General features: G+C 44.3%; 1 protein-coding gene across 1 annotated transcript in view; it reads left to right on the top strand.

The window, feature by feature from the left end:
- Positions 1–24,053, top strand: part of RAPGEFL1 (Rap guanine nucleotide exchange factor like 1) — a 108,298-nt gene extending 84,245 nt beyond the window's left edge. Inside the window, exons 9-15 of the mRNA XM_040331183.1 lie at positions 10,868–11,046; positions 13,735–13,825; positions 14,927–14,977; positions 15,752–15,839; positions 17,185–17,249; positions 20,445–20,499; positions 23,533–24,053. Coding sequence (XP_040187117.1) covers positions 10,868–11,046; positions 13,735–13,825; positions 14,927–14,977; positions 15,752–15,839; positions 17,185–17,249; positions 20,445–20,499; positions 23,533–23,657 — 654 coding nt within the window. The 3' untranslated portion in view covers positions 23,658–24,053. The remainder of the gene's footprint in view (positions 1–10,867; positions 11,047–13,734; positions 13,826–14,926; positions 14,978–15,751; positions 15,840–17,184; positions 17,250–20,444; positions 20,500–23,532) is intronic.
- The last annotated feature ends 630 nt before the right edge of the window (positions 24,054–24,683 follow it).

Below are 24,683 nucleotides of genomic sequence, written 5' to 3'. Positions count from 1 at the left end.
CTTTTTCCGGCATAAAGTTACCCCTGCTATATGAGGGGTATCCTATGTTAAGTATGGACGTCGTTCCCGTTTCGAGTTTTTCAAAATTTTGCGTCGTTTGCCTAAGTCGTTCGTGAATGGGGCTGGACGTCATTTACGTTCACGTCGAAACCAATACGTCCTTGCGGCGTACTTTGGAGCAATGCACACTGGGAAATTCCACAGACGGCGCATTTGGGGTCACAGTGCATTTGTATAAAACACGCCCACATCATCCCCATTTGAATTAGGCGCGCTTACGCCGCCACACATACGTTACGCCGCCGTAACTAAGGGCGCAAGTTGTTTCTGCATACGGAACTTGCGCCCTAAGTTACGGCGGCGCACCGTATCAGCGATACGTTACGCCCGCCCATAGAGCATTTTATCTGAATCCAGGCCACTGTCTCAAAGGTGAAACCTTGGAGGTCTTTTTAGACCCCTGATAATTCACTAAAGCCCCCAATGGGGATCCTAAAATTTTTTTTTTATAAATAATACATTTAAATTGTAAATGAAATTAAAAAAAAATGGTAAAAAAATAACAACTTCTTGTCCCTATACAGATTAGGTGGTAAGTCAGGACTTTTATTTTTTATACATCTGCTGATGATTTGGCCATGTGTAGGTGACAGGTGCTCTTTAGAGTTGGGCTGGAACTATGAAAGTAATGTATGCTTGGTTATTTTAAGAAATAACTTGTTTCAGCCAATGTCTAGAGCTTCAATCTCTTGGTATTCGCAATAATAAATCTGCCCAAAGCAGCGTTCATCCAAGGTATCTCATTACATGTAAAGTCTTGTATAAATCTCACATAAGCTATTAAGAATTGACAAACCGAGCCGCTGATTGATATTATCATGTTACCAAAGATCTTCAACACATTGCTAGTATAGTGCATTTCGGCTTGGTGTAGCAAATTTTCCACCACCATGCCTTGTTTAAATGTAAAGTGTTTGGGCCAGATTCAGGTAGAATCGCCTATCTTTAGGCGGGCGTAGCGTATCTCAGATACACTACGCCGCCGTAAGTTTGAGCAGCAAGTTGTGTATTCACATAGAACTTGCGCTTAAACTTACGGCGGCGCAGTGTAACTGGGCCGGCGTAAGCCCACCTAATTCAAAATAGGCTGGTTGGGGGCGTGTACTATGTAAAATAGTAGTGACCCCACGTTTTTGACGACAACGGGACATATCCCAGTGCGCATGCTCCAAATGACGTTGGCAAATCGTCATGCTTTCGACGTGAACGTAAATTACGTCCAGCCCTATTCGCGAACGACTTACGCAAACGACGTAAAAAATTCAAATTTCGTTGCGGGAACGACAGCCATACTTAACATTGGCTGCGTCTCATAGACCCAGGGGTAACTTTACGCTGGAAAAAGCCTAACGTAAACGACGTAAAAAAAAATGCGCCGGACGTACGTTTGTGAATCGGTGTATCTACCTAATTTGCATATTCCTCGCTGAAATCGACGGAGGCGCCACCTAGCGGCCAGCTTAAATATGCAGCCTAAGATACGACGGTGTAAGACACTTTTGACGGTCGGATCTTAAGGAAATCTATGCGTAACTGATTCTAAGAATCAGGCGCATAGATACGACGGCGCCCAATCGGACTTACGACGGCGTATCTGGAGATACGCCGTCGTAAGTCTCTGTGAATCTGGCCCCCTGTATATAATATATTTAAGATGTTTGGTACTAAAAAAAATTACTTTTTAAAAAATATTAATTTTGAATCGGATCGAGTCGGATATTAAAATTTTCAGGTAAATATTTAACGCTAAACTCTGGGCAAGCAGCTAAATACACACGTGAGAACACATTTTTGAAACTGAACAGCCAGACAGTAGACACACTTGGTTTCTAATGGCGCGTACACGCGGTCGGAATTTCCGACAACAAATGTTCGATGGGAGCTTGTTGTCGGAAATTCCGACCGTGTGTAGGCTCTATGCGACATTTGCTGTCGGAATTTCCGACAACAAAAATTTGAGAGCTGCTTCTCAAATTTTCGACAACAAAACTTGTTGTCGGAAATTCCGAGAGTGTGTGCACAATTCCGACGCACAAAATTCCACGCATGCTCAGAATCAAGCAGAAGAGCTTCACTGGCTATTGAACTTCATTTTTCTCGGCTCGACGTGCGTGTTGTACGTCACTGCGTTCTTGACGTTTGCAATTTCTGACAACATTTGTGCGACCGTGTGTATGCAAGACAAGTTTAAGCCAACATCCGTTGGGGAAAAAAAATCCACGGTTTTGTTGTCGGAATGTCCGAACATGTGTACGCAGCATTAGTCTTCTCACTGGTCAGTGGATTAGCATCTTCACCCTCTTTCCGTTAGAAGGGATCTGGCCCAGAAAATGTTAAACTGGAAGTGGCACAGTGCCCAGCTGAGCAGTGTGTATCACAAGAGGGAGTGACAAGAGTGAAAAATTCTTCAGCAGGTAAAACCATCAACATATACACATTCCCCCCCCTGTATTCAGTCCTTTGCCTGGAGTTGCACTTAATAATTACATTATTATATATTTTTAAGGCCAAGCTAAGATTCTTTGTTTTAAAAAAAGCCTTTTGTCTACAGAGCTCAACAGCTCAAGCCTAATCTATTTTCCCCACCTGCTCTGTTGATATGGAGATGTATAACATTTCCGTAAAGAGAATAATATATTCAGTTTCCTCATTATTTACAAAAGTCCACTGTGGGACCTGGAGCCTGGGGATTTTGTAGAGATCCGGGTGGGATGAAATCCCAAGTCCTGGATCCAGGTTTTGAGACAGATCGGCACACTGATTGTTCAGGTGTGTGTGGGCCTGATAGTAGAGTCAGGACCAGCATTCTGGGCTCCACCCTCCCGAGGAGACCAGGCTTGCAAGGGAGAAGCCAGAGAGTGCAGGTGTGCACAGCGAAAGTCCGAGACCCAAGTCTGAGGGTCAGAGCAGTGAGGGGCTGCTACCTGTATGGACAGTGTTGGCAAAGGGAATAAGTCTGTAGGAGACAGACAAGAGCCTGAAGCGGAAGGCCTGAGCAGCACTGCTGTATGTATAAGCCAGGAGGCTGAAGTTGTTGTTTTGTACAGACGGTGAAAACCCCCTGTGTGGGAAAACCTGTGATTTTTGTTTTCTTGAACTTTTCCTAACCACTTAAGGAACCAGTCACGCCGATATACGTTGGCAGAATGGCACGGATGGGCACAATCACGTACCTGTACGTGTCTCTTTAAGCCCAGCCGTGCGCTCGCGACCCAGTCCTAAGCTCTGTAACTGCGCCCGTGGGACCCGCGGACCCCGATAGCCGCCGGTGTCCTGCGATCGGTCACCGGAGCTGAAGAACGGGGAGAGGTGTGTGCAAACACACCTCTCCCCGTTCTTTATTGTGGCAGTGTCAGTGATCGTCTGTTCCCTGATATAGGGAAAGATCAACACTGACGTCGCACGTCCAGCCCCACCTCCCTACAGTGAGAAACACATATGAGGTCACACTTAAACCCTACAGTGCCCCCTAGTGGTTAACTCCTAAACTGCAATTGTCATTTTCCCAGCATTTTTATAGCACTTTTTGCTGTGAAAATGACAATGGTCCTAAAAATGTGTCAAAATTGCCCGATGTGTCCGCCATAATGTCGCAGTCACGAAAAAATCGCTGATCACCGCCATTAGTAGTAAAAAAAATTATTAATAAAAATGCAATAAAACTATCCCCTATTTTGTAAACTATATAAATTTGGCGCAAACAATCGATAAACTCTTATTGCGATTTTTTTTTTTTTTTTTTTTTTTTTTTTTTTACCAAAAATAGGTAGAAGAATACGTATCGGCCTAAACTGAGGGGGAAAAAAAGTTTTTTTGGGGGGGATATTTATTATAGCAAAAAGTAAAAAATCTTGAATTTTTTTTTCAAAATTGTCGCTCTATTTTTGTTGATAGCGCAAAAAATAAAAACCGCAGAGGTGATCAATTACCACCAAAAGAAAGCTCTATTTGTGGGGAAAAAAGGACGCCAATTTTGTTTGGGAGCCATGACCGCGCAATTGTCAGTTAAAGCGACGCAGTGCCGAATCGCAAAAAGGGGCAAGGTCCTTAACCTGCATAATGGTCCGGGTCTTAAGTGGTTAATAAAAGTGGGCCAACAAGCCCTGAAATTGAATTTCTGGCATGGATTGTTCTCGCTAGCGGGTGCTACACTTGAGCTAAAAAAAAAAAGCAACTTTACAATATAGGAAAAAAAAGTGCGACTAAGATTTCTGCCCCTCACTCCTCAGCCGGGGATATGCCACTGGAGCAGGCAAGACCTGATACTTTTTAGAACAATGTTTTTTTTTTTTCTGGGTCAACGTTAGACAGATTTCTCGAGTTTCCTCTGTCAGACCCAGGAACGTTGACAGGTCTCAGGCAGATGGGTCCTGGCTCATCCTTATGTTTTTAGGTTGTGGAATACCCCCATTTTTGCCTACCCTTGTGTAGGTGTTATTTGTTTACCCTTCTCCTTCCAAAGTCTCAAGGGTTATTTGTGAAGACCTCATTCTGTGAGGGCTCTTGCTTTTTATAAAAACTTGTTTCTGTGCTTATGAAGGATTGGGATTAAGAGGCTTGGGCTTTCTCATGCAGTCCTTTTTCTGTTGACCACTCCTTATTACCGGTCTGGGTTTTCCTTTCAAGTTAGGTTGTTCCGGTGGATTTCTGGTTGGTTTCCACAGCCACGTGCTGACCCAATCTCATTGTTTCTTCCGTAGTCTCATTGCTCTGAACAGTGGAACCTCTGTCCTAGTCTGGAGCACCAGGTAGATCCTCTATGGCACAGGTGTCAAACACAAGGCCCGCGGGCCATTTCATGTGGCCCTCGCACCTCTCCTGCAGGCTTCCGCTGGTCCTACTCCAGACCCTTAACTTTCTGCTTTCAAGCATAGCATCCAATTTTTTTCCCAGCAGCAGCATAAGGAAAGGGGGGTGCACTGTGATGTAAGGGAGAGTGGGGGACTCAACTTCTGATGGTGGGGTGGCTCTTGACATTTAATATAAAAGGTTAGGGGATGTGCTGGACATCTAATCTTACAGATACAATCGGCCCTTTTGAGGGCAATCATAATGCTGATGCGGCCCACAATGAAATTTAGTTTGACACCCCTGTATGGTCTTTCCTTGGTAGTGACAGTTCTCCTGTTTTGCTAGGGTTCTCTTTATTTGGTTCAGATTTGGGCATTGGTACTTCTGTGTGTCCCAGGCTACTCCCTATACTTGTCAGTGGCTGTTGGCTGCCCCTGAGTTGGATGTCCAAATGTTTCAGAAACTCTCTCTCACAATGGACGATGGAGAAAATATGATTTTGGTATCTAGCACCAAAATCTTTTCCACAGTCATTTTAGGAACACAGGGCCAGATTCATAAAGAATCGCGGCGGCGTAACGTATCGTCTTTACGTTACACCGCCGCAAGTTTTCAGCGCAAGTGCCTGATTCACCAAGCACTTGCGTGTAAACTTACGGCGGTGTAACGTAAAGCCGTCCGGCGCAAGCCCGCCTAATTCAAATGGGGGGTGTACCATTTAAATTAGGCGCCTTCCCGCGCCGAACGTTCTGCGCATGCTCCGTTAGGAAATTTCAAGACGTGCTTTGCGCGAAATTACGGCGCCCCGGCGTATTGTTTGAACGGCGTTGTGCGTTACGTCGTTTCGTATTCCCGGACGTCTTACGCAAAAAAAAAATTGAAATTTGACGCGGGAACGACGGCCATACTTTAACATGGCTGTTCTAAAGATAAGCCATGAAAAAGCAGGCCAACTTTGCGACGGGAAAAACCGACTAGCGACGACGTAAGAGATTGCGACGAACGCGCGTATCTTCGTGGATCGCCGTAATCAGCTAATTTGCATACCCGACGCTGGAAAACGACGCAAACTCCACCCAGCACCCAGCGGCCGCCGGAAAATTACACCTAAGATCCGAAGGCGTACGAAGCCGTACGCCTGTCGGATCTTAGCCAAAAGCCGTTGTATCTTTTTTGTGAATTACAAATTTGAAAATACGCCGGAGTATCAGTAGACACTCCGGCGTATTTCCTCTGTGAATCTGGCCCACAGGTCCTATTTCTAATTTTTATTGTCTTGGCCATGTGTATGGCTTTCCAGTACCCCAACCTGCCCCAAAGGCAGCAGTATAACCCATCTGTTTCAAATTCCCTGTGTCCCTCAATGGAGTTTTTTTAAAAATCGTATTTTCTTCCAAAAACGCAAATATTTTTATTTAATTCATAGCACATTATACTCGCCTCCCCTCACTTGAGTGCCGGCGTTGACATTGTTGTCAGGTCTTTTGCTGGGTTCGGGATCTTTGGGCATCTTGATTAGCTGGGCCGTGTAACATAACTCCTACATTCGTCCTGGCACCGAGGTATCCTGAACAGGCAGGTAAGAAGATTGCAAATAGGCAGCTACAGCAGAGGCGATATAGCATGTCTCTTCTGCAATAAAGAGCCTGCTCGCAGTTTTTTACTATTTAGTTCCACTTTAAGTAGCAGGAATGAAGACAACATTACAACAGGAGCAGACATGTGTTATATTTCTATGTGAATCTCCATGGCCTGGAGGAAGAAGGGTATGGATTGAAGTGTCAGCTGCTTTGTGCATGCATCTGTTCTGCACATGTAATATTCATAGACACAAGCTGCTGTGAGGGTATTGCAGGTTACTTTAATCAAGTGAGTTTGGATGCTCCAAGATCCTGCAGCTCCCAGTCCAAGGATTCTAGGAAAACACCCAAATTATGGCAAACCCCTCTTTTTTTCTTTTTTTTTTTTAGTTGACCATTGTCCATAATTTATAGGACAACTGTATCTTTAAAAATCAATATTTTAATGAGACTAACGCACTTCCTACATCCGCCAAATAAAGGCAATCTTTTGTCCACATTAACTATGATTTTGCATGGTCTGTCTAAGGGCCCTTTCACACGGGCGGATCAGTAATGATCCGCCTCCGTGTGTCCGTAAGCTCAGCGGGGATCGCTCCGTATATCCCCGCTGAGCCGTCGGCTGACAGGGCGGTCCCCGCACACTGTGCAGGGACTGCCCTGTCTTTTTTCTCCACTCTCCCCTATGGGGGGGATCAGATGAACACAGACCGTGTGTCCATGTTCATCCGATCCGATTCGATCCGCAGACGGAAGAAAAAATAGGACATTCTTCCGTCGGATGTTTGCGGAGGCGGTGATTACGAGTGTCAGCGGATGTTTATCCGCTGACACCCGCAATCACACAGGGACCAATGTATGTCCCTTTTTTATCTGCAGACAGATGGATGAAAAAGCGGACATACGGTCCGCACGTCTGAAAGGGCCCTAACTTAAACTTTGTTGCTAAAATCAACAAAATGGGTACCGCTTACATCATTACTAACTTTCAGTCTCCTGTGGAGGACCAAGTACACATGAGGCACTATCCTGTGTGCTACCCAGCATTTTCTTTTTTTTAAGTCCCACAATAACCACTTGGCCACTGGGCACTTAAACCCCCTTCCTAACCATACCAATTTTCAGCTTTCGGTGCTCTCACATTTTGAATGACAATTACTCAGTCATGCAACACTGTATCTATATGAAATTTTTGTCCTTTTTTTCACACAAACAGAGCTTTCTTTTGGTGGTATTTAATCACCGCTGTTTTTTTTATTTTGTGGGCTATAAAAGACAAATTAGACCTCAAAATACATTCTACTACTACTCCTGAGTATGGCGATACCACATGTTTGAGACTTTTACACAGCGTGGCCATATACAGAGGCCCAACATGCAGGGAGCACCATCAGGCGTTCTTGGAGCATAAATTACACATATAATTTCTTGACTACCACTTTTGAAGGCCCTGGAGCACCAGGACAACGTAAACGCCCCAAAAATGACCCCATTTTGAAAAGAAAACACCCCAACGTATAATCTATGAGGCATAATGAGTCTTTTGAACATGTAATTTTTTTTCTACAAGTTTTTGGAAAATGTGGAAAGAAAATGAGAACGCATTTCTTTTTTTTTTTTTTGTTTACACAAAGTTTTCCTATTCTACAATATTTCAACACATAGCATATACATAGCAAAAATGACACCCCGAAATTGATTCTCCTACTCCTCCCGAGTATAACGATACCACATGTGTGACACTTCCTCAGCCTGGTCACATAGACCGGCCCAATATGCAGGGAGCACCGTCAGGTGTTCTAGGGTCATACATTTTAAATCTAATTTGACTACCTGTTACACTTATTAGTATGGAGGGGATGGCGGAGTATGGAGGGGATGGCTGAGTATGGCTGATGCTGGAATTGTGACAGAGCAGCGCTGTGGGCACTATACATCCAGCCCAAAGCGCTGCTGCACCCGATCTCTCCCCTCACACTGTGAGATGAGAGAGGAACCGCAAATACCGCCAGTTTGTTTACAAGGGATCGCTCCATCATTTAACGGAGCGGTCACGTGGTAAATGGCCGCTGTCAGCAGCCATTTACTGCGATGCGCAGTCTTTCGGACTCAGCGGTCATGGATCCTCCCGGGTGCGCGATTCTGGGAGGACGTCCTAGTTCGCCCTCCCAGAGTTATTCGGAGTTATTCAGAGCCATTCGGCTAATTGCGTGGTCGTTAAGTGGTTAAACACACTTGCAAAAACGTAACACCCGGTGCAAAAAACAAAGTGTGCACACAATAGTGAGAACACAAAAAAAGTGCAAAGGGAGTATACATGGTCCTCCTATGAAGAGAAAGGACCCTTGCCCTGATCCCCCAGGGTGCAAGGATCCTTAGAGGGACTGGGGTACTCACTGGTCCACCTGGCCGAAACCAACCACCCAAAAGAACTAGATGGGGCTCCCCCAAAAAGAGGGCCCATTGGGGGGGCAAAAAACCTGACCCATGCCCCCCCCCCCCTTCAGGTCAGGCCCAAGCTCACAGCAATCCTGTTTTTTCCCTTTTTCTCGGGTATAGATACACTACATTACTAAAAGTATTGGGACACCTGCCCTACACACCCATGAACTTTAATGGCATCCTAGTCTTAGTCTGTAGGGTACAATATACCAAATAATTTGGAGCAGTGCACAAAGCAAGGGGCGCATCGAGGCCTTCGGGTAAGACTGTGTAGGTTAAGCACTTTAATAAATAAGGTCAATAAAGACATGGATGAGTGGGTTTGGGGTGGAGAAACATGACTGGCCTGAACAGAGTCCTGGCCTCAATCTGATAAAATATCATGGAAATATATTAGAGCAGAGACTGTGAGCCTTCTCGTCCATATCAGTGCCTGACCTCACAAATGCGCTTCTGGAAGAATGGTCAAACATTCCCATAGACACAGTCCTAAACTTTGTGGACAGCCTTCCCAGAACTGTTGAATCTGTTATAGCTGCAAAGGGTGGGCCAACTCAATATTGAACTCTACGGACTAAGACTGGGATGCCATTAAAGTTCATGTGCGTGTAAAGGCAGGCGTCCCAATACTTTTGGTAATAGTGTATGCTTTAACTAAATGGCAATGCTTTAACTAAAAGGCAACTGTGCCGTAAAATAAACATATTGATGCAGCCAATATGAGGATTGACTGGGAGTTGGGACACCCAGCTGCTAGGATATGCACACAGAGGCCCTGATTCAAAGAGCAATTGCGCCTGCGTAACCATAGTTACGCAGCGCAATTGCTTACTTGCGCAGGCGTAACGACTTCTCCTGATTCAGAGAGCTCGTTACGCCGACTGCAGCCTAAGATATGCGTGGCATAAGGCTCTTATGCCCTCATATCTTAGGCTGCATTCTTACGCAGGCTGCTAGATGGCGTTCCCGTTGTGGTCAGCATATAGTATGCAAATTGCATACTAACGCCGATTCACGTCGTTACGCGAGCCCTGCGTACGCAGTTTACGTAGTTTGCGTACGTCGGGTTTCGCGTAAGGCTGCACATGCTAAAAGCAGGGGCAGCCAATACTAAGGATACCCGTCGTTCCCGCGTCGTGAGGTTTAAATTTTACGTCGTTTGCATAAGTGAATCGTGAATGGCGCTGGACGCCATTCACGTTCACTTTGAAGCAAATGACATCCTTGCGACGTCATTTGCCGCAGTGCACGTCGGGAAAGTTTCCCGACGGAGCATGCGCCCTACGCTCGGCGCGGGAACGCGCCTAATTTAAATGATTCCTGCCCTCTACGGGATCATTTAAATACCCTCGATTCTGCCCCGTGAATCGAGGGTAGCGCAGAAAATTTGCGGGGGCGCAGGGCAAAAACGGTGCCCTGCGCCTACGTAAAAACTACGCAAATGTTACTGAATCTACCCCAAAGATTGCCATCCTGTATGCATCCTTTCCACTTGGGTTTAGGCATTGTCTGCACCTTTTGAGGTGTTGATCTAAATAAAACGCTCTCGCCATTGCACTCCCCTTTCCATTGCGTTTTACACATGCACATTACAATGAATTGCTTGGGAATGTTTTTATAGGTTACTCAAGATGCTCAGCAGTTTAGAAAATTATTTAGTCAGACCCCATGTTGTTTCACAGCAGGACGTGCTGCAATTGTCTTGCTTTGTTACTCCCAACGTAATCAGTTTTTACATTTCAGAGACGATCACTGGTAGACAATCACATACCTGCCTATTATGCCTCCATTACAATCTGAGAAGTTTAGCACATATATAAAAGTGTAATTAAAATGAGACGTCTTTAGCAGATAAACATTTAACAGCCTCCCAGTTTTGGTTAAGTGGATATTTGTCTTTTAATGTATATTCTCATATAAATTATGGATCCTAGAAGAATAGATCTGTAAATGTAGTAGGGCATGGTGACTGAATTAATCCTATATTTCCACAGCTGGAGTTTGTAGATTACGTGTTCCATGTAGAGCGAGGGCGCCGAGAAACGGCCAATCTGGAGCTCCTGCTGCAGCGCTGCAGCGAGGTACAGCACTGGGTCAGTACGCAAACCCTACTCTGCGAGGCCCCAGCGAGAAGGACTCAACTTCTCAAGAAGTTCATCAAGACAGCAGCCATGTGAGTTATGCCCTCAAGAAGACAAGTGTGTGCGTGTGTGCGTGGGATAGTAAGAGAAGCAAAGCCAGAGAGCGGTTTACCAAAAAATTCGCTTTTATCTTTCAAATGTAGAAGAGAATTTGGCTGCTAGGGCTGACGGCTCCCTTATGTATAAATGAGTCCATTGTGTGTGTTCAAATGGAAATGTTAGTTCTGCAACAGCTAGAAAGACAAAGATCAAGAGTTTAACCACTTCAGCCCCGGACCATTTGGCTGCCAAATGACCGGGCCACTTTTTGCGATTCGGCATAGTTTGAACTGACAATTGCGCGGTCGTGCGACGTGGTTCCCAAACAAAATTGGCGTCTCACAAATAGAGCTTTCTTTTGGTGGTATTTGATCACCTCTGCAGTTTTTATTTTTTGTGCTATGAACAAAAATAGAGCGAAAATTTTGAAAAAAAAGCAATATTTTGTACTTTTTGCTGTAATAAATATCCCCAATTTTTTTAAAAAAAAGGGCAAACTTTTGCTCAGTTTAGGTCGACATGTATTCTACATATTTTTGGTAAAACAAAGTCACAATAAGCGTATATTGATTGGTTTGCGCAAAAGTTATATCGTCTACAAAATAGGGGATAGTTTTTTTAGTTTTTTTTACTAGGAATGGCGGCGATCAGCGATTTTTATCGTGACTGCGACTTTATGGCGGACACTTTTGACACATTTTTGGGACCATTGTCATGTATACAGCGATCAGTGCTATAACAATGCACTGATAACTGTAAAAATGACACTGGCAGTGAAGGGGTTAACCACTAGGGGGCGCTGAAGTGGTTAAGTGTGTCCTAGGGAGTGATTCTAACTGTTAGGGGGAGGAGCTACCAGTGACACGTCAGCGATCACTGTTCCCGATTACAGGGAACAGTAAATCCCCGACATGTCACTAGGCAGAATCGCGGGCCGCCCGGGAATATCGAGTTCTCGGGACAAGGGGGTACACTCGCGAGGCACGCGGCGGGTGCGTGAGCCTGCTGGGCCAAGTGTGAGGCTAGAGCCACCTTTCTCAACCTTTTCAACATGGAGGTACCCTTGAAATAACTTTCCGGTCTCAGGGAACCCCTAAATATTACAATATGTACAACTCATGATACAATAGTGTGGTGGTCAGTGGGAAAAATGCTCCTTACACTTGTGGTCATTGGGAAGAATTACCTCCTTACAGATAGCTAAAAAGATCAGTCAGTGGTGTCACTGAAAACTTATCCGAGAGGCAGATATTGCTTGTTGCTCAAGGAACCTCTAGCAACCTCTAGAGAGGAACCCTAGTGTTCCATTATACCCTGGTTGAGAAACCATGAGATAGACTAAAGCTGGCCATACACGTATTGTTTTATTTTATTCAGCCTGCAGGTTGCTCAATCAAAGGATGTCGCAAATTTTGGCCGGTTCATCAGGAACTGGATGATATTTGCATAATGTATGTTCAGCTTTAGAATAACTGTTTTATTCAGTCCTCGTTAAAGGATATGGCATGAAAGGCACAGTGAGGTATAGAATGTGCGTTTGGACTATATAGAAGAGAGAAGATGGTCAGAGATGTAAAAATGTATTTGCTGCAGATTTGGAGAATCACAACTGTCCAATTCTTGTTTCTTCTTGGTTGCTCCTCCATTGATCAGGTCATTCGACATGCACATATTTTGGGGAAAAAGATGGTCACAATTTGTGTATCACATAGTAGATCTGTCTGGTCTACCCAATTCACTGCTAATCAAGAGCCAGGTTGCACTAGCTAGTAAAGCCGGCCATACATGGATTGAACTTTGTCCGGTTCAGCAGGTAGGAATTTCAGCTTGTGTACAACCAGCCTGTCGGGTTTTTCCCAAATGATCAGTGCTACAGGCTATAGCTGGCAATGCTGGTGATTGTATTCTACCAGTGGGGAAGGCTCCCCCGCTGTCAGAGTACAGTAGCTCAGTGGGAGCTTAGGCTGGCCATACAAGATTCATTTTCTTCCGTTTGAATGGAATGAATGGGGAAATTGGTTTATTTATTTTTTCATTCAAACGGAAGAAAATGTATTTCTTATATGGCCAGCATAAAGGGGCTTTCCACCTTTTTTTTTTAAGTTTATTAAAAGTCAGCAGCTACAAAAAGTGTAGCTGCTGGCTTTTAATAAACAGACACTTACCTGCTCCACGGCTCCAGCGACCAGCCGGCCGGGGCTCCGCTCCTCGCCCCCCCCTCGCCGGCCGGCGTCTTCATTCTTAGTGTGGGCACCCGGCAGTGACAGCTTTCGGCTTCACGGCCAGGCACCCACTGCGCATGTGCGAGCGGCAGTGCGCATGCGCGAGCGCTGTCCAATTGGACAGGCGCTCGCCTACAGGGAGGGGCTGTGAAAAGGCGATTAAGCTAATCGCCCTTTCCAGCCCCTCGGCGGAAGGAGGAAGTGGGACAGGAAGTCCCCTTCTCCTGAAGCCCCCATTCCCCCCCCCCCCCAAAAAAATTACATGCCAAATGTGGCATGTAAGGGGGCGAGGAGTGGGTTAAGCGGAAGTTCCATTTTTAGGTGGTTTCCATTGAGTCTTTGTCTTTCTTGTTTCTCCATTATGACTTATAAGACCATTACTTGCCATAGAACAATCATCACCAAACCCTTCTCCTTCTGTCTTCTTCTCTGTTGTTTCCTCACCACCCCTCTCTGCAGATGTAAACAGAACCAGGACCTCTTATCGTTTTTTGCCATAGTGATGGGATTGGACAATGGTGCAGTAAGCCGTCTACGTGTTTCCTGGGAGGTAAGAATAAAATTCAGATTTTCATTATTTGTTTATTAAAGACAATGGGCTAGATTCAGATACCTGAGCGCATCTTTTTTCCGGCGTAACGTATCTCCGATACGTTACGCCGCCGTAACTTTGGGCGCAAGTTCTGTATGCAGAAAGAACTTGCGCCCTTAGTAACGGCGGCGTAACGTTTGTGTTGCGGCGTAAGCCCGCCTAATTCAAATGGGGATGTTGGGGGCGTGTTTTATTGAAATTTTACTTGACCCCGCGTTTTTGGCGTAAAATATCCCAGTGTGCATTGCGCCAAAGTACACCGCAAGGACGTATTGGAATCGACCTGAACGTAAATGACGTCCAGGCCTATTCGCGAACGACTTGCGCAAACAACGTAACATTTTTAAAACTCAGCGCGGGAACGACGGCCATACTTAACATTAGCTACGCCTCATATAGCAGGGGTAACTATACGCCGAAAAAAGCCTAACGTAAACGACGTAAAAAAATGCGCCGGCGGGACGTACGTTTCTGAATCGGCGTAAATACCAAATTAGCATATTCCTCGCGTAACTATACGGAAGCGCCGCCTAGTGGCCAGCGTGATTATGCAGCCTAAGATACGACGGTGTAAGACACTTACACCAGTCGGATCTTGGGGATATCTATGCGTAACTGATTGTCTGAATCAGGCGCATAGATACGACGGCCCGCATGCCGTACATGTCCTCATTGGGGAGATTGGCCTTTACTTCCTGTCCCATTGCCAAAACAGGAAGCGAGACTAAACCTTTCCAAAGTGAGAGAATCCCTGGTTGTCACCAGGGTCAGCAGAGCTAGTGTCCCCTCTATTCTTTCTGAGGCCAACCCAAAATTTTGGGTTTTTCTTTTACATAACATTTTTGGTAAAAATGGCAAACATGACAAATCGAGAAGGTGAATCTCCCTACCGGGGCACAAATGGTTATACAAACTGACAGGTGTTCTAATCCCTCTCCACTCTATCCAAAATTAAAGGTTTTTCCTTTAGGTACACTTGTAAGCTGTCTATATAGTGCATTGCTTTATAGATGTACACAGGCAAATGTTAACCTTTTTTTCCTCTTCTTCTTTCATCAGAAACTACCTGGGAAGTTTAAGAATCTGTTCAGGAAGTTTGAGAATTTAACGGTAGGCAGAAGGATCATTTTTATAGGAGAGATTTATAAGATCGGGATTCTTTGTGTATTTGCTGAAAACTGACTGAAAGTAGCCACAGATGGTTACATTTTGAAAGTTAAAGTGTATCTGAACCCCCAAAAAAATTGTATTTATATATTGCAACTTACCTGTCGTTGGGCATAGTGGCTGGATTATTATTATTATACATTTATTTAATTTTTTTGTTTAATGTTCCCCTTCTGATCCTGTCAGTGACACACTTCCTGTCCTAGGGTGACAACGTCCACTCACTGTAATTTATTTATTATGGAAAAGCAGCGTTGTCACTCTTGGACATGGATATGCAATTAGCGGACCTCCAGCTGTTGCAAAACTATAGGTCCCATCATGCCTCTCCCTCTGGGTGTCATGCTTGTGGCTGCCAGAGGCTTGCTATGCCTCATGAGACTTGTAGTTCTGCAACAGCTGGAGGTCCACCAATTGCATATCCCTGCTCTAGGACAAGAAAGAATATTCGGACTTGGGAACACCTCCCTTTCTTTGTATCAAAATGGAGAGGTGTTCTATAGTCCCCATGCCTAGGCCACAGTTTGATTACTGGCAGGTCCGTTTGTGCATGTTATTTACATGTTATTTACCTTTAATTTTCATAATTTACTTTTTTTTTTTTGCACGTAAACTTGCAGATTATGCAAATTTTTTGCAACTGTTTTAAGATTTTTATCTGATTTTTTTGCTAGGTGGGTAAAACTGCTAACAGAGCTTTTCTCCCTCTTTCTTTAGGATCCATGCAGGAATCACAAGTCCTATCGTGAAATGGTGTCCCGCATGAGACACCCAGTAATCCCATTTATTCCTCTCATCCTAAAAGGTAAGCCTGGACAAAACTTGACCTCCTGTTCATAATTCCCCACACCTCTACCCCAGATATTAAACCCCATCGCTGCCTTAATCTGCCAATACAGGATCAAAGAAGAAACCCCTAGTTAAATGACATTTAGGTTTGCTAAAGCGCCACATATCATAAATGGTTCCCCTTTTTTTAAATAAAATAGTTTTTCACCTCCCTTTGTTGCATATTAGTGCTGCTGATCTGCTGCAGCTTCCATGCAGTCACTCCTTGGGCTAGATTCACATAGATCAGCGGATCTTTAGATCCGCGTGACCTATGTCATTTAAGATCCGCCGCCGCAAGTTTGAGAGGCAAGTGGGTAATTCACAAAACACTTACCTCCAAACTTGCGGCAGCGGATCGTAAATCCCCCGGCGGAATTCAAATTCCGCGGCTAGGGGGAGTGTACTATTTAAATCAGGCGCGTCCCCGCGCCGATTTAAATGCGCATGCGCCGTCCGCGAATTTTCCCGGCGTGCATTGCTCCCTAGGACGTCGGTGGTTTCGGCATGAGCGTAACTTGCGACGAGCGGTTTTGTGAATCGGCGTATGCAAACGACGTAAAAAAAAAAAATTTGACGCGGGAACGACAGCTATACTTAACATTGGCTGCGCCTCATAGAAGCAGGGGTAAGTATACGCCGGGAAAACCGCTACGTAAACGTCGTAACAACACTGCGTCGGGCCCGCGTACGTTCGTAAATTGGCGTATCTCGCTGATTTACATATTTCTCAGCGTAAATCAGCGAGAACGCCCCCCGCGGCCATTTTTAAATTGCAGTTAAGATCCGACGGTGTAACACAGTTACACCTGTCGGATCTTAGGCATATCTATGCGTAACTGATTCTATGAATCAGTCGCATAGATACGACCGGCCTAAGTCAGAGATACGACGGTGTATCAGGAGATACACCGTCGTATCTCTATGTGAATCTGGCCCCAAGTCTACAAGAATGCTCTCCAGCAATGTCTACATTTCCCAGAGCAGGTTTGTTGATGGTGTCAGCAGTGGACCATGCCTGTATAATGTGTGCTGAAATGACCCCCATGGGTGACAATGCAGAAGTATAATTGGTAGACAGGAACAGAGTGTCACCCTATTATAACAAAGGCCTAAACAGAACATTCATAGCAAGATCAGGTTTTATTATAATGAAAGCTGCAGATCTTAAAACTCTACAGCTTCGTCACTTCAATTTCTGTCTGTTTTTGTTTACTGTACTCAACATGGAGTCCTGCTTTCCATTTAATCCTCCTTTTATGTCATTTTTATGATTTCTCCCCTCAGACAGTGATCATCAATCTTTCTGTTTCTTTCCTCAGACCTCACATTTCTACATGAGGGCAGCAAAACCTTCATTGATGGGCTTGTGAATGTGGAGAAAATGGTGAGTCCTGACGCGGGTAACGCTGGTATCCTAAAAGCTGAATTTAAAGCAAACCGCAAAATACTCAGATGAAATGCATTTAAAGTAGAATTATAGGCAAAACTTTATTTAGTTTTCATTTTGAATAGAGCAAGGAGAGTTATAACCCCTGTTAGATTTTATTTTGCCATCTGTGTTCCATGTGGAGATTTTTTCCTTCACTTCCTGTCCCATAGCCAAACAGGAAGTGGGAGGAAATCCCTGCAAATTAAGGGAATTCATTGGGGACCCCCTAATCACCAGAACTAGTGTCCCCATTGGAAGATTTCCCCTCTATTACCGTATATACTCGAGTATAAGCCGAGGCACCTAATTTTACCACAAAAAAACTGGGGAAACTTTTATTGACTCGAGTATAAGCCTAGGGTGTCCATCTGCATGCCTCACTGTGCCCATGACTAGACTGACGTTTAACATAGGAGTCTATGGAACGGGGTGCCCGGCTTTGAAAAATCGGTGCTCCCCAGCCGTAGGTCCCCCAGACAACAAACACACTTATAGAGGAGAAATTGGGCTACATGTGTGCCAAGTTTCTGGTTCAGGGGACGGACGTACGGCCGGCCGGTACCAGGTCCCCAAAGTCCAGGAGATCAGGCACAAAAAGGTGACTCGAGTATAAGCCGAGGGGGCATTTTCAACACAAAAAAATGTGCTGAAAAGCTTGGCTTATACTCGGGTATATACGGTACTTTTCTAAGGACAACCCCAAATTTTCTTTTACTTTTCAGTTTTAATGATAATGTAAACAGGACAAATAGTGGTAGGTACACATACATGTTTATGGCCGTTTGCTTTCATTGACATATACCGAGGATGCAAGCATTCTGCATTCTGGTCATACATGCCTAAAAGTCCCTAAATGTGAGTACCACTCGATAAAGCATTCAGCTGCCACACATTTCAGTCTGTCGTATGTTTTGTCAGGCTGCTAGCAGCAGGGCTGGATGTTATATCTGTGGCTCCTGGGCACTATCGAATGCACCAAAAACTGTACAGGAGGGTGTAAAATCAGATCTGTCCTGGGCATCAATTATGCTAGGTATGCCAAATTTTATAGTCTTCTATATACAATTCCTAAAGCTAGTGATCATGGTAAAGTACCACAAACTGCAGGTAGAATTATTTTTTGCAAAGGTTCCCAAGACATGAAAAATATTTTAATGGTTCCTCTGGGGTAAAAAAATTGAGAAATTGTATTTAAGTATTTTTAACTCAAAAATTACCTTGTCTTGCTCTCATCCTCCCTCAGTCCTCCAAATTCCATTTATATACTGCTTTGATCCAGCTTGCTGTAAGAGGGTGGCTATGTTTGTTCTCTATAGTTCCACTGTATGTAGGAACATGGCCCCCCTCTCTTGCTCATTCTTGAGATGGACTATGGGATGTGTAGTGTGAATAGTGCAGTGCACATAATTGCAACTAACGTGTACGGCTTATTCCAAACGAATGGAAGTGAGAAGGAAAGGAGAAGTTCTGGAGCCCACAGAAGACATTACATAGAGGCAGGAAAGCACAGTAATGCCTTGTACACACTCGGTCGGACTTTTGACCGTGCAAAAGTCAGCCGTGAGTCAGACGGAAAGAGAACAAGTTCTCTATCTAAGGTCCGTCCGACTTCCGACAAAAAAAGCCGTCTGACTTTTTTTCTCGGGAAGTCCGGCCTTGTGTACGAGGCATAAGAAACAATTTCATGAAAAATAGATTGCAGGGCCATTAGGTAGTGGATGTGTATATAGATTATTTTTGAAGAATATCATTTATTGTTCCTTTAATACCAGCACAGGTGGCTGCCGTAAGCCTAAAGTAGCTTTACACAATGGGGTTGATTTACTCAAGGCAAATAGATAGGCAGTTGCTCCAGGGCTTCGTAAGTGAGCAAAATATCTGCTGACTTTCATCATATGCACACAAAAATGCTGTTTTTTCTTATTTTTTTTTCTTCCTTGCATGCGATTAAGTTTTCTTTGCAAAGTGAAGCTTTGTCGCATAAGCTCTGTTTGCCTTTAGTATATCGACTCCTATGTTCCTCCACAGTAGTCAGGGGAAAATGTGAGGGCTGGATCTGATCTGGGGTGCAGTATAAAAAGCCAGTGGACCTAATGTCAGCAGTATGACACAGATTCAGGGAACCCGTATTCCCACTGCGCTTCTATACCATGAGTCACAATCCCGAAATAGCGTCTTACAGACAGAGGTGGTGCAGAAGTGAACACGGAACACTATGTATTGGGTTGTGATTAGATCAGGACAATTAAACAGTACTTGTGCCTCCTTACATCAAGTGTCCCTGTCAGAGCACCACCCCCCCCCTTGCATGGGATGTCCCCATCGGAGTGCCCCCTTGCATGGGATGTCCCCGTCGGAGTGCCCCCTTGCATGGGATGTCCCCGTCGGAGTGCCCCCTTGCATGGGATGTCCCCGTCGGAGTGCCCCCTTGCATGGGATGTCCCCGTCGGAGTGCCCCCTTGCATGGGATGTCCCCGTCGGAGTTCCCCCTTGCATGGGATGTCCCCGTCGGAGTTCCCCCTTGCATGGGATGTCCCCGTCGGAGTTCCCCCTTGCATGGACTGTCCCCACTTACATTAATTGTTTTCACCAACTTACATCAGGTGTTCCCATAAGACTGCCTCGTGGATGAGTGGATGCACTCTTAGAAATCTGTTGAGACACAGCCCACCCAGCACCCCCCTAGATCCGGGCCTGAGAGAAATCTATAAGTTGTGATTGCTGTCTTGTTTTTAAAGCTGCAGGCTCTGCAGTCTAAACCTAGCTTCACTATCTAGCAATTCACTGACCTGGGAAAAGTGTGCAGGATGGGACTTTAGACTTCACTGGCTGCACGCTTTTTCCATTTTGATGCTTCCAATGGTTGTGAAGCTAGGATGACTTACTGCATTATATATATTATGAAATTATATATATTTAAATAAAATCTTGAGTGTGGACAAAAGTTGGCACTAATAGGTGCAAGGTTATAATTTTATTGGTTAAAAAAGCATCCTAACCAAATCAGCGTAAACCCCTGGTCTATCTGGACATGGCATGTTTTGTAGGATTCGTGCTTTAATCGTGGTTGCCACAAACTGTATGAACATCAGATGGAAGGAAAGGGGAGTGTGAGGTTGTCATGGTAACTGGCTCTCTTCCTCTTCACAGCACGCCATAGCAGAAAAAGTGAGGACCGTACGGAGATTTCGGAGCAGCCAGATGAGTAAGTCCATGAGGAGGAGGGGGAGGAATGTGCAAATATATTCTTCTCTCCTGTATAGCATCTTGCTTTAATTTGCAAATATGTGTGACTGCCTAGAATGTGCGTTGCCAGACTGCTAATGACTAAGGAACACTAAAGCGGTGTTGTTATTAGCAGCAAGTCAGGCTCCATCTTCTATTATGGGGGTAAACAAACTCTCATTTGCAGCAACAGATGTAATTGACACTCATGTGTCAGTCCTTTCTATGTGTAGAAGTAAAATGGCCACCACTTCATGGTAATGATGAGCCCAACTCCCAATTTCACAGAAAATGTTCTCGTCAAATGATCCAGTATTAGCCACCGCTAGTGCTTTGTCTCCATCTAGTGGTAGAATTTGATATTGCATTAAGCATGCATATTATTTCTATGATTGTACAGTATATCCCATACTTGGGAAACACCATATCAAGTTGAAAGTCTACTTCTACATTTCCAAATGAAAAAATTGTGGGGAATCTGCTAAAAATTCCATCTCATGGATTTACTTTTTTTCTAAACTTGGCAGCCCAAGGTCCTTTTGGGATTATTATTCCCTCCACATATAATACCAAATGCACCATGCACAAGAAGAATAGATCAACCAGGTACTGGGTTGTTCAGTCAGTTCCTGGTCCACCCAAGAACCTAAAATGACAGAATTGCAGGAATGGTGTGGCGCGGTCCGAATCCTTCCCATTGGCTCTAACACATATACATGTTCCAGTCACTTCTGCAGCCAATAGGCCTGATCAGAAATACATTTCAATTGTACACTTGGAGAGGCCTCTAGAACCATCTGGTCCATAGGCAAGACTATATCACAGATATCCTTTGAGTGTGCCAGTGGAACTTCAGTGCTAGAGTCCCAATCACCTGTTCACCTCCCACTCTTGACCTGCGCTAGCTGCTTCAACACTGCCAGGTATAGAATAGTCCTGAATTTGCAGCCCCAAAAAAACAACTATTAAATGACAGGCAAATGAATAACAAAAGTAAAAATAAAACAAGTGACATTAACCTAATAGTCCTACTGTTGTGCAGAAAAGCAGATATTTAAGTAAATCCCGTAAGGCTAATGATTAAGTAGGGGGAAAAAGTAATAAAGCCCCACTTATGTATTACAACAAAAACTGTGTTTGTGTGATTCTTCCACCAACTAGGAGTAAATTGCACCACTGTGTATCCAGCCTTCACCACTATGAGTGAGTAACTTGTATAGCGCTACAAATGCAAACTAAATCGCCTCAAGGCGCAATCTATGCAATCACCAGATAATAGGCTGCAAAAGTAAAGCAGCAAACCGCGCATGTACATCAGCAAACCATCAGACTCAGTCTTCAAATATCTCAGAACCATCACGTTCCTTATCACTAGGGGGCAGTCATCATATCAGTATAGATGTGTGGGGGAAGACCACTCACTGTATGGAGCCACAAAAGGACTTCATGTAGTGTAGTATTTTATAAAATATGATATCTCTTTATTGCAAAAGAGTTAAAAGCACATTTGGTACCCAAATCAAGCATTGAAAGCAAAAAACGGCAAGATCCAGCGTAGCACGGCAAAGAAATTGGGAGTGCACTCGCAAAGATGTCTGCCTGTCCCAGAAGTGGCGGCGTGACATCAGCCCATAGCTCCGCCCCGGCGGCCATATTGCCATAGTCCATCATTGTTCAGCATATATACAAGGGAAACAGGATGCCATCATATAAAGATCCAAAGATAGCTATGGAGTCATAAGGTATCGGCAACATTTTGTTGGGGACCAGTCCACCCAAAAGAAAGAAGGCAGCTCCGACAGCCGTGTTACTAATATATTCACATCCCAATAAGAGCATTATCTATTCAAAGGGACCAAGCGCGTTACTTTACCAATATAAAGGCAATGATAATGGCATATATCTAGGGGAAAAAATAGGCACCATGTTTGATAAAGTACAATTACACACTCCCAGGTTTAGGCCATGCTCTCGGCCTTCTCCTGCACCCTACTTGTACAATGCAATAAGGCGTTTTGTCTTTTTAAGTTCTTTTTTTTTAAAAGATCCAAATAATTGGTAACATGGAAATCCATATCACTGAAAGCCACATCCAACACAAACAGTTCAAGCCTCAGCCGCAACAAGGGCCAAATATTGGTTAATTGCTACAGTCCATGTGCTATATGAGCTATACAGAGGGTTGCTGCATTACTATATGCTGAATTACTATATGCTATGTGATGTTCTCAAATGCTGGAAGCTCACCCTTTATGAGTTGAGGCATCTCATCTACCATTTCCAATCAGGTTATTGTATGATTGGCCATTACAGGTAGCCCCCCCAAGGAGAAAGAAAACGCATAAGCTCCTAGAACTACAGTTGAACCTCAGATTACGAGCATAATCCGTTCCAGGAGTCTTCTCGTAATCCAAAGTACTCGCATATCAAAGCAAGTTTTCCCATTGAAGTCAATGGAAACTAAAATAATTTGTTCCGCATTGATTCAATGGGATGCAATACCGAATGCGGCCAGAGTTGGGGGGCGCCAGAGAGCGCCGAAAAGGCCTGAGGACACTTCGGCTTGTTTCCTGCGCCCCGTACCTCAGGCCAAATGAGGTACTGCAGGCCTATTTTCGGCACTGCTTGGCTTCTGCGCCCCCGTGCCTCAGGCCAAATGAGGTACTGCAGGCCTTTTTAGCTTGAATTCTGCTCGTCTTGCAAGTCAACACATTCGCAAACCGAGTCAGAATTAAAAAAAAAAAAGTTGCTCGCAAATCAAAACGCTCTCAAACCAAGTTACTCTTAAACCGAGGTTCCACTGTACATGTCTTTTATTGTGAACACACAACCCAACTCTGTCTGCTGAATTCTCCCATTATATAGCCACATGCTACATGCTAAAAGGCTTGCAGAGTAGCCCAACCCTCTTTTACACACATTCACAAGGAACATGTATGTGCCTTCATCTCTTCCTGAATTTGTGGTTCTTATTTACAGTGACCATCTTTATTTGTCTTTCTCTATTGCTTAGGACTGGACACAGATGTCTCCCCAACTCACTTACAGAATAAGGCTTATGTGCGCCAGTTCCAGGTCATCGACAACCAGAACCTCTTGTTTGAGCTGTCCTACAAGCTAGAACCCAGCGCACAGTGATCAGACTGTGCAAGACAAGCTGCTGATTGGCCATAGACCTCACCGCATGGTGTATTGCCTACGGCACGGTGGTGCCGAGGACATTCCGCAACCTGTGCCATATAAAATGCTGTATCATGTTTACCCTATACTGTATGTATAGCCACCTACTGCACTGCTGACGTTTTTTCAGCTGGGACTTTACTGGATTGGTGGCTGTGAAAGGGTCATGGACAGATATTTTTGTAAGAAGATGACATGTATAGTCTCCTTTGTGCTATTTTCTTATGGGGGGGGGGGTCAGAATGGAAATAACAGTATATATAGAAATGATATATATATATATGGTTGCATTGCTGCATATGAAGGTATGCAGGCTAAAGAATTGTGTACATACTTATTACTGGGAGTTCAAAATTCTTGCTATATACGTTATGTGTCGTTCGGAGGTAGATGTACAGGGGTTTATTTATATAACAGAGATTTTGCTCTTTTTGTGCAGCAAAAAAATGCTTATTGAAGCTGTATGTTGTGGGAATTTTGGTGATATACAGTATGTAAACGTGCATATGAGAGGTGCTTAATGTCCGAAACGGACTTGGAGGGTAAAGCAAAGTTCTCCTCACCTCAGTGGATTCATTTAAAGTTCCAAATAACTGCAAGGAACCCGCCACCTCTGTAGTTTTGGATGGAGGTCGGTAAGAGTTACACGTGTGTATCATATTCAGATATTCACAGCTGATAACAGAAAATCCATCATCATTATTCCGGCATATTTAATAAGGCAACGCAAAGAGCCAGGATGATGTGCAGAATGCAGTAGCCTATAACAGCCAATCAGATTTCAGTTACCCAGTTTAAGAAATTATTTCTGATTGGCTGCTAGGGGTGGCTGCACTGTGCACTCCTAATAATTCATTTTCATGGTGACTTACATTTTCACATACTATCATAATTTCATGATTGTATTTTATGAGTAGTTGGGGAAATTCTCCTTTTTGGTAGTTATCTGCATATCAGAAAATATCACTGCTGTGATAAGTTATA

This window comes from Rana temporaria, chromosome 12, assembly GCF_905171775.1.
Source record: "Rana temporaria chromosome 12, aRanTem1.1, whole genome shotgun sequence".
Taxonomy (NCBI): Eukaryota; Metazoa; Chordata; class Amphibia; order Anura; family Ranidae; genus Rana; species Rana temporaria.
Note: the sequence above shows the minus strand (reverse complement) of the source record. Positions and strands in the feature narration are given on the sequence as shown.